This window comes from Caretta caretta, chromosome 9 (assembly GCF_965140235.1).
Source record: "Caretta caretta isolate rCarCar2 chromosome 9, rCarCar1.hap1, whole genome shotgun sequence".
NCBI lineage: Eukaryota > Metazoa > Chordata > Testudines > Cheloniidae > Caretta > Caretta caretta.
The window spans coordinates 7,734,356-7,749,184 of record NC_134214.1 but is presented as its reverse complement, the minus strand read 5'-3'; the positions used below and the strand labels follow the sequence as shown (position 1 = coordinate 7,749,184).

General features: G+C 45.5%; 1 protein-coding gene across 7 annotated transcripts in view; it reads left to right on the top strand.

Annotated features, from left to right (window-relative positions):
• ABCC5 (ATP binding cassette subfamily C member 5) overlaps positions 1-12,809 on the top strand; it is a 73,523-nt gene extending 60,714 nt beyond the window's left edge. For all 7 annotated transcript variants that reach the window (XM_048865087.2, XM_048865088.2, XM_048865092.2 and 4 more), the window contains 7 exons: positions 257-346; positions 4,551-4,740; positions 5,613-5,772; positions 6,629-6,707; positions 7,593-7,706; positions 9,469-9,633; positions 11,220-12,809. In XM_048865087.2, coding sequence (XP_048721044.2) covers positions 257-346; positions 4,551-4,740; positions 5,613-5,772; positions 6,629-6,707; positions 7,593-7,706; positions 9,469-9,633; positions 11,220-11,321 — 900 coding nt within the window. In that variant the 3' untranslated portion in view covers positions 11,322-12,809. The remainder of the gene's footprint in view (positions 1-256; positions 347-4,550; positions 4,741-5,612; positions 5,773-6,628; positions 6,708-7,592; positions 7,707-9,468; positions 9,634-11,219) is intronic.
• The last annotated feature ends 2,020 nt before the right edge of the window (positions 12,810-14,829 follow it).

Sequence of the window (14,829 nt, the reverse complement as noted above, 5' to 3'; positions counted from 1 at the left end):
GCTTAATATTATGCAATGTTGTAGCCATGTTAGTGCCAGGATATTAGAGAGATGAGGTAATAAAGAATTACTGATGGGGACTGTAAGCCTTCTAAAATTAACGATTAAGCTACCACAAGTGAGATTATTTTGCATCAAGGCATCCAAGTTCTGTGGGGTATTGATTATGAAAAGCTCTTAGACATGTTAAGAATGAACAAATCCAGTAGAATTCTGTGAAATGAATGGTTCAGTTCCTGTCTCTTCCCCCTCCCAGTTAACAGGGTTATTCCAGTTCACAGTCAGACTGGCCTCAGAAACAGAGGCTCGCTTCACCTCAGTGGAGAGGATTGATCACTACATCAAGGTAAGGCATCAGTTCACCTTCTCACTCTCTTGTGCAATTCTTTGTTGCTGTTCATGCTCTTGACATGAGCGGAAGGAGAGCTGGCCTGTATCTGCATTGGAACCTGCTTTAGAATAGGAAATAAGGCACTGCTCCTGCAAACATGCATGTGCTTAAAATTGACTTCACTGAGGCTAGTGGTGCACTTAGTTAAACACATGCTTAGTGTTTTCAGGACTGGGGCCTAAGAATTCATTTGCTTGGTGAATAAATTTACAGGGCTTCTGCCCGGTTGCAGTGAAGCGTAATTACACTCTGAATGTTTGCAAGGAGTCCTGCAGCAAGAAGGAAGGAAATGTGGGGGTGAGAAAGGCTCACTGTAGGAAATCCATCCAATATTTTAGGGCAGCTGCATAATACCCACTCTCTGGCATGTTTGCGTCACTTCAGCGTCTGAAAGGTTTACTTTATTAGTGGCTCTTTTAAGACTTGACTCTACTTGCTCGGCGTTTAAAGTCACTGTGTCCCCATTGAGTCACTCTTGTTTTCCACACAGCTGTCTGCTGTAAAATATATTTTGAAAATTGTGGAATCCTTTCCAGAATTGAAGTTGGCAGCTGAGAACCTTAAGACAGCTGAGAGGGGGAGATGGACGGGGATGACTCAGGACAGCCACTAAACAACATGCTGTCCTTGTACAGATGTGCAACTTGCCATGCTAAATGTATAGCAAGTTACTGTTGCTCAAGGTAGCAGTAAATCCTGCTCCACACCTTTTCCTACACTACAGTGGGCTCTCTGTGTTGGTACTGTGGGAAGAGAGGGGTCCCGGAGAAGCTTGTACAGTGGGTCTGATATGTGGGTTTGCAGACTAGCCTCTTTTTCAGGTCCACAGACACAGGAGTCGCAGAGTGCGGCTCCCCTTGTGCCGTTTGAGGAGTTGGTCAGCAATCTCAAACAATCGCCATAGACATGTATCCTCTGGAAACTCCAGGCCTTTAAGCAGTCCATATGTGGGATAGTTTATCCTGTTCTATTCTAGAGACTGCATGTGCAGGGGAAAGAAACATTAGTTTAATTTTGTAGCTACACAAAGAAACAAAAGGAAACTAGCAATCTTGTGCAGCCATCCGAGGTGACGCTTTCTACCTGCAGAAGCTGAGGGAACCATCCCAGGTATTTCTGTACCTTCCCCCTGTGAATGGCCAAGTGTAGCTCTCACTGAGCGGTGCTGTGTTTGTCATGGCCATGTCTTCAGGGACAAAACCCAGGCCTTTCATAGGGTTTTGTAAAGTCATTGTTTGTGTCACCCTGGACGGCTTGCTACTGAGCAAGACAACTCTATGATTTCCTACCCTGTTGGCTGTCTGAATGGTCATTGTATCATGAACTTGTTTAAAACTGTTTTGATTGCAATATAAAGCATATTTGACTTTTGTTGTCATTTCCCATCACAGTTTTTGCTGTGTGCCAGCCGTGGCTTTCTGTATCTTTGACCATAGCAAACAAAGAGCCTCAGTTCTCCATCTTGGGGATGGCATGGGTATCTGTGTGCTAGAAAATAAGCTGCCAGCAGCTTCTGTGCCCCATGAAACCCTAGGCTTGGCATCTTTTCAATGTGGCTGTTCAGATTTCTTTTACTAGCACCTAGTTCAAGGAAATACAGTACTACGGTCATTGAGCAGCACCCCTTTTGAACACCAGTAGATCTACTGTGTCCACTAGCCAAATCTCTGCTTTCTAGCAAGAAGATGCTCTTGGAAGAAATTGGGGAAGGTGGCAATTACTCACATTTTGAAACGTACCAAAGAGAAATGTGCCATCACATGGATTGCATCTGATTCTTAATTTTTGTTTTCTATGGAATGTGATATTTATAACTACTTAGCAAGGGCTCTGACAGGGTGCCAAGTGTAGCAACAAAAGGAAAGGGCAAGGAGCCAGCCCGGTGGGTTGGCAGATGAAGTTTGAGGGGAACCACTCGTTGAATTTCATGTTTTATCCACCTTGTAAATGCAGATCACGCTTGACCCATGTGCAAAACTAATACGTGACCCTGGCACAGCAAATGTGGGTGAATCAGCATTTCTATGGCACTATGTAGCATTGCCGTAAAATTGTGATTTGAAGATAGTTGCTGTGTCCCATTGCTGTGTCCCACAGCCATAAAATCTCCCTGCAGGCTCCCAAGAACTTCATGGTTTCTGTCTATAAACAGTATCTAGCTCTTAGCATTTTCCATCCGCACTTTTTACAAAAATAAAGCTTGAATTAAAAATAAAATGTCCCATTTTACAGATGGGAAACTGAGGCAAGAGGAGGGGGAAGTGACTTGCCCAAGGTAACCCAGCAAACCAATAGCAGAACCAGAAGCTGGGAATGGGTGATCGGGATTGGGTCACCTGATGATTACCTGTTCTGTTCATTCCCTCTGAAGCATCTGGCATTGGCCACTGTCGGAAGACAGAAAAGGAGTACTTGTGGCACCTTAGAGACTAACTAATTTATTTGAGCATAAGCTTTCGTGAGCTACAGCTCACTTCATCAGATGCATACTGTGGAAACTGCAGAAGACATTATATACACAGAGACCATGAAACAATACCTCCTCCCACCCCACTCTCCTGCTGGTAATAGCTTATCTAAAGTGATCACTCTCCTTACAATGTGTATGATAATCAAGTTGGGCCATTTCCAGCACAAATCCAGGTTTTCTCACCCCCCCCCCCCCACAAGCTCACTCTCCTGCTGGTAATAGCCCATCCAAAGTGACCACTCTCTTTACAACTACAATTCCCACCTGCGGAAGTGAAGAAACAGATTGATAGAGCCAGAAGAGTTCCCAGAAGTCACCTACTACAGGACAGGCCTAACAAAGAAAATAACAGAACGCCACTAGCCGTCACCTTCAGCCCCCAACTAAAACCCCTCCAACGCATTATTAAGGATCTACAACCTATCCTGAAGGATGACCCAACACTCTCACAAACCTTGGGAGACAGGCCAGTCCTTGCCTACAGACAGCCCCGCAACCTGAAGCAAATACTCACCAACAACCACATACCACACAACAGAACCACTAACCCAGGAACCTATCCTTGCAACAAAGCCCGTTGCCAACTGTTCCCACATATCTATTCAGGGGACACCATCACAGGGCCTAATAACATCAGCCACACTATCAGAGGCTTGTTCACCTGCACATCCACCAATGTGATATATGCCATCATGTGCCAGCAATGCCCCTCTGCCATGTACATTGGTCAGACTGGACAGTCTCTACGTAAAAGAATAAATGGACACAAATCAGATGTCAAGAATTATAACATTCATAAACCAGTCGGAGAACACTTCAAATCCAGACTCCAGCGAGAAACTGCTGAATTGGAATTCATTTGCAAATTGGATACTATTAATTTAGGCTTAAATAGAGACTGGGAGTGGCTAAGTCATTATGCAAGGTAGCCTATTTCCCCTTGTTTTTTCCTACCCCCCCCCCCCCCGACTTTCTGGTTAAACTTGGATTTGTGCTGGAAATGGCCCACCTTGATTATCATACACATTGTAAGGAGAGTGGTCAGTTTGGATGAGCTATTACCAGCAGGAGAGTGGGGTGGGAGGAGGTATTGTTTCATGGTCTCTGTGTATATAATGTCTTCTGCAGTTTCCACAGTATGCATCCGATGAAGTGAGCTGTAGCTCACGAAAGCTTATGCTCAAATAAATTGGTTAGTCTCTAAGGTGCCACAAGTACTCCTTTTCTTTTTGCGAATACAGACTAACACGGCGAATACAGACTAACACTAACACAGGTTACTCTGAAACCTGTCGGAAGACAGGATACTGGACTAGATGGACCTTTGGCCTGACCGAGTGTTGCCATTCTTATGTTCTAACCAGGAATTGAACTCAGGTCTCTTGATTCCTAATCTGGTGCCTTTGCCACTAGGCAACATTGCCTTCCTCAAATGCTCATTAAGGTGGCATTTAAAACAGCATGTGGGGCTGACCCTGTAGTGGGGAAATGCAGAGCACCATTCAAGGGACCTGGGATCAGTTTTGGGGGCACAGCTTCCCTCCCCAGCTTAGCAGTGAGAAAAGAAGGGGAAAAATCTACAATACAAAGAAACCAACTCCTGTAAAGAACTGCAGTAAACGATTTGCCATGTTGATGCATTTTGCTGACTGGAAACTAGACTTTTCGGTCTTGTTTTTGTTTTTAAAGACCCTTTCTCTGGAGGCTCCAGCTCGAATTAAGAATAAAGCTCCCCCTCTGGACTGGCCCCAAGAAGGCGAAGTTGTCTTTGAAAACGCAGAGATGCGGTACCGAGAGAATCTCCCACTGGTGCTTAAGAAAGTGTCCTTTACCATTAAACCCAAGGAAAAGATTGGCATCGTGGGGCGGACGGGGTCAGGTGAGAAGGAGCTTTGGGTGGAATTAAATAACTTTGCTGGCAGGCTTGACGATATAACTGGTTAGCTCTTATTGATGTGAAAGCCTCTGCACCACTGTGAAGATGCTTCCTTCAGGATCTGAGCTGAAGGCATTTGAATGGGATGCAAGATGTCCAGCTGGACAAGAACGGTTTACTTACCTTATGTAACTGGTTCTTCAGAATTGTTCGTGCAGATCCCACTCAAGGTGTGCCATGTGCCTTCTGTGTGGATCCCACTGGCACACCTTGAGTGGGATCCACACGGACGAAGACTTGAACAAAAAATAATCCCTCTTGAAGAGAGAAAACCCAGCTACGCTCTGGCCAACACAGTACTAATTAACCCCTCTTCTGTCATCTACGGCTGTTGCCCAGCATCGAGTAGCAACTATGTTTGTCTACTCAGCCAACATATAGCTATCCAACTCTTTCTTTCAATGGCCAAATTCTTCCCCTAAAATCTGCTTGTTGTGGTTTTGCTGGGAGTTATTTGCATAGATGTGGCAGCCACATTTGGCCCTAAATCTTCTTAAGAGGCCTGTAATGTGAAAGATGCTGTTCGTTTAAAACGGCAGTTGAGTAGGAAGATATCAAATGAATAGCTAAGTTTCAGTATTCTTGTTTCTAAATGAGGAATTGGTGTTTAGGATTTTAAAGATGATGAAGCCCAGCCTGGATTAGACCCACCCAGAACTGTTTGGAGGCCACTTTGTATCAATATTTTGAAACACTTCTATTCTTTTAAACTGTCTCTGTCCCTACAGTACCAGCTATACGGAGCTGTTGCTCCCAAAAACCACTGGCTGACTTTTTTTTTTTTTTTTTTTTCTTCCCCCCGTCCATCCATGCAGGGAAGTCCTCACTTGGAATGGCACTCTTTCGTCTCGTTGAACTGTCTGGAGGCTGCATTAAAATCGATGGAGTGAAAATCAATGACATTGGTTTAGCAGATCTCCGCAGCAAACTCTCAATAATCCCTCAGGAGCCTGTGTTATTCAGTGGAACTGTGAGGTTAGTAAAACCATAGACAATGGAGATCGAAAAGTGCCATTAGATTGACATGAACCTTGAAAGATTATTTCTGTGGTGTATTGTTCAGTCTAATTTTAAATGTCCCAAGCAGTGGATCTCCCCCCAGGGCACTAACTAGAGTGACTCAATAGTGTAGCATCCAGCAGTTCATCTTGGCTGATTCTTTTGTGGCATACACATCCCTTCTCCTATGTTCATTTTCTCATTACATTTTGCACCATGTGTGGATAGCAGGAAAGTGAAACTGACTAAAATCCTGATCCTAGGAAACAGCAGAAGCTTCGGAAATCTGGGTGCCATGGAATTGCCATTTGCTGTTGTGTGTGGTACCTGGTGCGATATGCTGGTTTGGGAGCAGAAGCTGGGCCTTCTGGCACTGGCCTGCTCCTGCCATCGGTGTGTGTAGTGCAAGAGCCTAGGAGTGGTGGTCTAGTTAGAACGCTTCCAACCTTTCATTTTAGTATAACCGTTCTAACAGGCTTTTAAAACTATAACAAGCTTGTGACACAGAAGCAAGTGAAATCTGAGTTCAAACTGGGTATTGGTAGAGACTCTGAGTTGGGCATGATCATTGCTTTGTGTTGTCTTACAGGTAGCCTCCCACTTCAAATCTCCCTTAGATTCTTGCTTTTTTGTGGGTTTTTTCCACCTTTTTGGTTTTTTTGGCCATTTTAACCGTGGTGTGCCAGGAGTGCCTGACTTCTGTGGTGTGAATTCTGTTGCTGCATTGGGTGGATACGAGCTGTCCATGCTGAGGGGTTAGAACTCCACAGTTTTGCCATTCAGTGTTGAACTGGTGAGAGATTCTTGTTATATTTTCTCCCTCCTCCTCTAGATCAAACCTGGATCCTTTCAACCAGTACAGTGAGGAGCAAATCTGGGATGCCTTGGAAAGGACTCACATGAAGGAGTGTGTAAGTATGATGCACAGTGGGAGGAGAGGAGAAAGGGTATGGTTATGTTAGAGAGAGAGAGAGAGAGACAAAGATCTTATCTGCGTATCCCACTAGTAGCCACTGCTGCTTTAAAGACTTGCAGGTAAAGTTCAGTCTGTCCTTGCAGTCTCTTCTGCTTATGGGAAAGGCTTGTGTCACTTTTCTGGTGATGTGGTGAGGGTGTGTACACATATAGTGAACTCTAAATCTGCTGTGTGTGCTTGCTATCTGCCGCAAGTCTCATTGCCACTTCACCTTCAGCTCTTTCCTTTTCCCACAGTGGATCGGTCACATGGCATTAGGCTGCCTATTTGGCTCTAGCATGTAGGAACTTGCACAGCACAGGGCTAGGTTCACGGTTTGCTCTTGATGGGGGAGGATGTCAGGAGACAGGGTATTCATACTGATGTGACTTCTGAATACGCTGTAGGCTTTTATGAATGAGACTTGTTCACTTATTTTAAGCTAATGTCACTGCAAGGTTACCTCTTGAAATCATTTGGGTATTCTAGTCTAGCCCTACATGTCCAGAATTCTAGTGTAAATTCACAGTAGCAAATTCACAGTCCTTGTACATGAGGCATTTCAGACAGACTGACTAGATGTTCAAGCTATCAGACCTGCTTAGTTTAAACAGGTTCTAGTTCTGTAGGTTCTTTAGTACGACCTGTTTCTTCGGGAAGATGGAGGGAGTGGGAAGCACTTGGACGCCAGGGTGAGGGGCACGGGATGGATGGAACTTTTCTTAGCCCCGTGGTGGGATTGAATTTCCAGAGAAGCAGCAGTGCGACTTGTCCTGTTCACGTGGTGGTGGTGCAACATCTCAGTACAGTGGCTTCAATCTTCCCCCTGCTTTCCCTGCAGGTTGCTCAGCTGCCCATGAAACTGGAATCAGAAGTGATGGAAAATGGGGAAAACTTCTCTGTGGGGGAGAGACAGTTACTGTGCATAGCCAGAGCCTTGCTGCGTCGCTGTAAGGTGAGTGTCTGCGGGAGGGGAAATAGCTGGAGAGGTCACAGTCACTGCAGCATGAGAAGACGGCTCTGTGGGCCAAATTCATCCCTGTTCTAATTCCATTGATGTCAAGGGAGTTACACCAACAAGTAATGTGACCCACAGAGTATATGGGGTCAGGAGAGTGGGGAAGGCATTCCTTAGGCAGATGTTAGTTCTTCAGGACACCCTACGATTCATAGGTCTCCCAAATACTGTATCCAGAGATTTGTTGTTTAACAGCTAGAGTCTTAGGCTGTGCTTGTGGCTTTGCCCTGTTGCATGACAGCACTAGGTGCCGTCTCCCGCCCCCCGCCTTTGCTAGTGCTCGCCAAGATTGTTGCAGAGCTGATATTTTACATTGCTCCATTCATCCTGACAGTATCGAAGTATTTTCTTTTGGTGTAAGGATCACTTCCTCTTCCACTTAAATGTAACCCCTAGAAGTGGAACATGGGACCTGTGCTGCCAAAATTATCAAGGTTTTTGTTCCTTTAGGAGGGGAAACTGAATAATAATTTCAGTGAAGAAATAGGTAGCTCAGAACGGATGGACCCAAGTGGAACTTGACCAGGACTCAGGGTTAAACTGCCTTTTTCTTTTTAAAAAGTGGCTCTCATTGAGTTTTCACATCCTCAGTTTTTATATCTCATCAAAAAATGGCACCTCCATCAGCACAGTGCCTCCCCACCCCCTCCTTCCCACCTTCACCCCATCACTCAGACCATCAGATTCATTGCAAGCTTGGAAAGACCTGTGGTCTCATCTAAGATCCCTACACGTCTCTCTGCAGTACCCTGGGTTTCTCTTGTATCACATGAAATACCAGCGATGCCCACCTAGCTTAGCCAATGAGATTTGATGAGCTGCCATTCCAGTAGTGTGGTTGTCTGGATCTGGAGAGAAAGAGGGTGTCCTTGTTTAACAGCGATCCCCTCCAGGTTACTAAGGAGCAATATTGACTAACTCTAGATGGGAGTGGCAACATGGAAACTTGAGAGAGGGGGGTATTCTCAGAAGTCTGTAGAGGGGAATAGTGTCTCTGAATTGTAGTTCTGTGTATGAAAACTTCAAAGCAGAGACTAAAGAGAACAATAAATACTAGGTGAGTTGCAGTGTTCAAGCTATTGTTACCTATCTATGGTAATGCGGGCATGGTCTTGAGCTAAGCAAGGGCTGGATGGTGGGAATCTCTTCCTTTCTCAGGCTAGCTGTATGATATAAGCTAGTGAGAGCTGCTACAAGGTAGACACCAGCATTAATGCTGTTAAAGGAGCCAGCAGTCCACAGCACAGTGCTTTTAGTCCTAGACAGCTGATTGATGATACAGACTTCCTAGCCTCCATTCATCTCCTCCTCTCTCCAAAAGCCTTCTCCTGAGAGTGCTGAAGGTGCTTGTTCCATCAGGAATAGTTCACTGGTTAAAGCTCAAATCTGAGATTCAGGTGCGGAATATAAAACTGAATGAGGTTGCTGTCCGAGCCCTACGCGACGGCCCCATCTGTTATAGGGCCATGGGACAGGCGCTCGTAAAACGCTCCCAGCAAACAAGGCCCAGGGAGTGACTGCGTCCAAGGCAGTTGCACAAGATGCCCTTCTCAAGTGCAAGAGGCATTATTAGGATTATCAGTCACCCTTGTTGTCATGGCAGTCAGCAGAATTGTCTTCAGACCATGCTGTGTGCCTGTGTACTTGGGGGAAGTGGGTTAGCTAGAATGTAACAGCCTGCATTATGTGCCGTTTGCAGGTTTTGATACTAGATGAAGCAACAGCTGCGATGGACACGGAGACAGATGTACTGATTCAGGAGACTGTTCGGGAGGCATTTGCAGATTGCACTATGCTAACAATTGCTCACCGCCTGCACACTGTGCTGGGCTCTGATCGGATCATGGTGCTAACACAAGGGCAGGTAATTAGTAGCACTTTGCCTTTGTGGCTGGCATTCTTGTAGATTGCTTTGGCTCTAGGTATAGCCTGCTTGCTGGTGCTGCTTACATAGCCAGGCTGAGCTTGTCTCTCCATAGCATGGAAAGCCATGGTACTTGTGGCTGTATGTTCTTTCACCCCTGTGACGGTAGTTCTCTGTGTTGGAATAAGGGACTGCTCCATCATGATGAGATCAAAGGGGATGAATGTTCCTTCTCCCGCTTTTCCTTAAAAAACACCAAACCCATCTAGAAGCAGGTATGTAGGAGCAAGCTCATCACTTGGAAACTCCACAGACAGATTAATTCTAACCGGTATAAGAGCCGCCTGCATCTCGGTAGGGTTCAGTGCCATTTGCCCTGGCGCTGTTGTGCAGCCCTATGGTAATAATTGGCTGTGAGAGACATGCTTCAGATTTTCATATAGGGGCTCTATACAGTAAACTCCAAATGTGAAGAATATGGTGTGGTCCTAGAAGTCAGAGAAGGAAAGACCTGTTGGGTCCCACCAAGTCTGTCTGTCTCTGAGCCAGTGCAGGGTTGCTCACTATTGTACATTCCTAGTGTTTTGTCCAGTCTCATTTGAAATGTTCCCAGAGACGGGACATATGCACCCCCGGCCCCCAAGAGACTATTCCACAGCTGGATCAGTCTCATCTTAGGAAACTTTTTTTTCTTCCTAAAGTTTAGCCTACATTTTCTTAATTTTTCCCCATTCCTCCAAGTTACACCCCTGTCTAAGTAATTCCTATCCCTGCTTGACGTTTACAACCTTCAAATAGGCATAGACTGTTACCATGCCACCTATCATTGTCCTGCTGCTGGGCGTCAGAGTTTGCTCTTGCACTCTGGGCTGGTAGGGAGCTGGGAGAACTAATTCTCATTAAAACTCTAGCTGGCACGTGGAGCAGGAGCCATGTCTAGGTTTTTAAGACTAATTTGGTGAAGGCACCAAGAGGCATCTGTGCCCTCTGAATAATTATGCGCTCTTATTGTTGCCTTCATCCATTACTGGGTGCTCTTCATTCCTCTCTCTTTATCCTGTGCCACTCATTTATGTCAGAACAATGCTCTTTGGGGAGGGACTCTGTCTTCCTGTGGGGTTGGATGCTTGGAAAAAAATAATAATGGAAACTCTTGACGGTGGTAAGAAAATGAAAGGGGGAAGGTAAAAGAGGTTTCAGTCCTAACAGAATACAATCTAAAATCTTAAAGCAGATGCCATTAGTAGGCTAAAGCCAGATCTGCAAAGGGAGGCCTGGATAATGAACCAGGAGGCTGTCAGCTGTTGAAGTCTTTCTAGCATGTGGGCATCCATGGAATGATTTGAAAAAAGATGCTAAGCAAATAAGGGGTGCTCCAAACTTGGCATTATGCAGTCTGTCTGTGTGGCCTCAGGAGATGATGTGGGCAGGGAGTCAGATTGGGACCTGGAATATAGCTGCCCTGGGCATAGTCCCTTGCATTGAGTCCCCTGGTGCATCACTATGATGTTAGCATACCCTCTGTTGTGGCAACCTGTTTTATGCTGAATTTCATTAATGAAAACTCCCCACCTTGTTTGTTTTAGGTAGTGGAATTCGACACTCCGCCTGCCCTTCTGTCCAATGAGAACTCGCGCTTCTATGCCATGTTTGCTGCTGCAGACAACAAGGTTGCGGTCAAGGGCTAAAATTCAGGATACAGTCACTTTAATTTGGAGGTTTCCAATCCCTGCCTGTGGCAGGCCTGCTCCTCATTGTCAAAGCAGATTATTGCCTTTTCATCTTTTTAATTTTTAGCACAATGTGTCAAACCGGAGACTTTTTAAAACCCTGTAAGATTTCTTCCTGTTTTTATTGTATTTATTCCATATTCATATTACTAAATTTTTTTGTTACTAAATGCACTCTACAAGTGGCTCAGGGAGCCATAGTTATAAATGTATCAGAGGCCTATAATGAAGCTTTATACATGTAGCTATATCTATACATAATTCTGTACATAGCCTATATTTACAGTGGAAATGTAAGCTGTTTATTTTATATTAAAATGAGCACTGTATTAATAACAGTGCATATTCTTTTCTATAATTTTTGTACAGGTTACGGTACTAGAGAGCTGGCTTTATCAGACTGTATCAGACACCATTTAGTCTCTTACAGCTGGTCTTTTCATAGTGCCGGATTTTCTGCGTGTCTGAATGGAAGTGAAGCTTTGCAGTAGTGTCCTTCAATGTCCCATCGTTGTCGTCCTGCACAAGGGGGAAGGGCTCTGTGGTGTAACTCTATTGCATCGTAACTATTGTTAAAGCTGTTTGGAGCATCACTAATGTTCATGGTGGCAGCTGCTTCCAATGATGCTTTCCCAGGGTAGCTTTTTTTATGATTTCCTGAGTGGTTCAGGGAGAAGACCACTTCTGGGTCACAGGAAAGTTCCACGATCACTGTGTCCTGGTGCAGTGATGGGAATGCAGCAGCTCTTCCTCGTGCAGTGTCCTGGGGCAATTCCCTAATGTATCAATGGAGTTTGGGTTTTGTTTCTATTAAAATAACCAAACTCCTGCTTTGCTGATCTAACTGGTGACTAGAATCTAAATGTTTATAGAACAACCTATAGTAAAACAATTGCTCTCTGAAGTTCAAATCCAAACCCTGGGTTGCTGGCACTAAAGTCTTTTCTTTCCTGAGCTGCTCCAGCTGAATCATTTATCCTGAAGCTGCTAATGCTCCTTACAGGTTGAGGTTGGTTCTTATAGGCATACATAACACTCACCCTTCGAGCTGTTCACTTACACTAAGCTTATAATACATCAGCATTTCTCGTTTTGGTCTTGCACACATATTACCTTAACACCCCAAAGTCTTCTGCAACTTTGAACAGGTTCCTGCTGATCAGGGTGTGACACTGGAAGGAAGTTATTTTCTTACTGTAAAGAGACCTACCTCAGGTTGCTGAGTCCTGTGTGGTACGTTACCATGATTACTGTACACCATCCCTGTTCTGTGGGCCCCGGGGCCCAGGTGGGTGCGGTCACTCCAGTTATAGCCGTGACTTATTGAATGCTCAGCATTGCATGTCTTTGTCAACTTGGACATTTTGTAGCCTTAGCATGTTTGCAAAATGTTTCGTCGAGGCAAAAATCTGAAAAAGTGAATAAAACTATTTTGGGTTTTGTAAACTCTTGTTGTGTGAAGCAGTTTCTTTGAGGCACACAAATCGCTGGCTGAGCAGCAAGGCCGTTGCGGCTGTTGGCAGAGCTCCACTGCTGAATAGTTCTCACAGTCAGTGCGGTTTTCGTGATGCATCAATCTGGAGCTGACTTTCCCTTTAAGACAGATCAGTTTCTTTAAGAGTACAGCAGATTATTTCCACGTTGCCCGGTACAGGATGCTACAAGTTTAAGTGCTGAGCAGGACAGGGAGCATAGGGGACCCCAGTCTCGCATTAATGAGATTCTGCCCTGTAGTAGGAGGGAGGCCTGAGAGGGGAGTGTAGAGCTTACTTAACCCCCCTATTAGCGTAGACTGGATCATGTTTATGCCCATGTCTCCTTAAACACCCATCCTCTACCCACACCAACTCTTGTATTTCTGGTCATGTCACATACAGATTTGCAAGATCTAGGCCTGAATATAATAGCAAAGAACCTGGTGCTCACAGCCCAGCCATCACTGCCACAGGGAAACCACAAAAGTAGAAAAGCTTTCTGGGTGTTGGAATGCAGATGAGTAGCACAGAAAGCATTGTTCGCTTCATGTTTCTTTGTATTTAATGATCTATTTCGACCACAAGTCGCAGATTCGTTAATGAAGAGTGGGTTGGAGCCTTTCACCCAAATCCATATTTTGGACAGTTCTTGAAAATCTGCTGTTTTGTCCCACCCTCAGCCGCAATGCAATTGCCAAGTTCAGGTCACATCAATGAGCTAACACCAGGGCTCCTGCCTTCGGTTCCTAAGCAGAAAGAAAAATATGGAGATCCAGGGAGAACTTGGCCAGAAGGTGCAGCTTGGCCCACCACAGGGCTGTGGAGGTTTCTCCAAGCTGCTGTCACCAACCCTGCTGCCCCTTGCTGAATAGATGTCTTCAACAAAAGGGGGAGTGGAATTTGGAGTCAGCATGGGTCAGAGTCAGGTTTCCTGTACACCATCCCTAGAGAGGTAGGCCTCAGGCTTTGAGGGATTTACTTACATTTGGATCCAGCAAACCTCCCTCTTTCACCTACTTCTTTCCCCCACCACTGCCTGCAAAAAAGAAGTTTCATAGAGACAGAAAGAAGTTAGTGTATAATGTGGGAGAAGCTTGTTACTTGGTTCAAAGTGGTTCCTGCCCCTTTCCCATCCTGTGGCAGTAGCATCCACGTTCCCTTGTAATCAGAAAGCAAGTTATGGGGGACATGAAGGCTTCAGAATTGGGGTCTGGGACATTTGTTATGCATAAGGTGCTGTTGGTGCTAACCGAAGCTGACTGTCCATCCCGTCTCCACTCTGCAACATTGCTGCAGGGGATAAGTGACTAGAAAGAAGTGTAACTTCCCCCCACCCCCTCTGCCCCACACACATACATACATCAAAGGTGACAAGTTCCCATCATAGCCACAGCACAGAGGGTGATCAGATTTTGAAAATTAAACAGGGCCTGTTTTCTTAATCCAGGGCGGTCTGCAGGCTAGAGCAAGTGATGGACACTTATCACTGTGATTGGGAGGAGAGGGTAGCTACATTTCTATCTGCGCTGCAAGCACCCTGGCAAAACTCTGTCCCTTACTTAACTTCAAGGAAGCCATGGGGGTGGAGGGGCTAGGAAGACAGCAGTGGAGATCAGCAATTTTATTGTACCCTGGCAAGACAAAGGCTCTGAATTTGCAACTGGATGGTTTGGGGTGATGAGATCAAAGGTTCCAGGGGGGCCTGTAACAATTCCAAGTGGGCAGTGGCTGGATGTCCAAGAAGCTGCACACAGGTGCACCCTTTATGGAGTTCAGTGAGTGCTGCTCGAGGCACCATTCTTGAGAAGGCTCCATCTCCTCCTCCTGCTGCTGCAGAACCTAGGGCCAGGCCCTATGCATCCCCTACCAGAGAAAGTACCCAAGGTCGAGCACTGCATCGGCTCCCAGTATTCTGCCCTGGCGCTACCATGCCAGCCTCCCACCTCCTTGCCAATGCTGTTGCGACCATAGGGTTTGAACTGGAGCGCTGT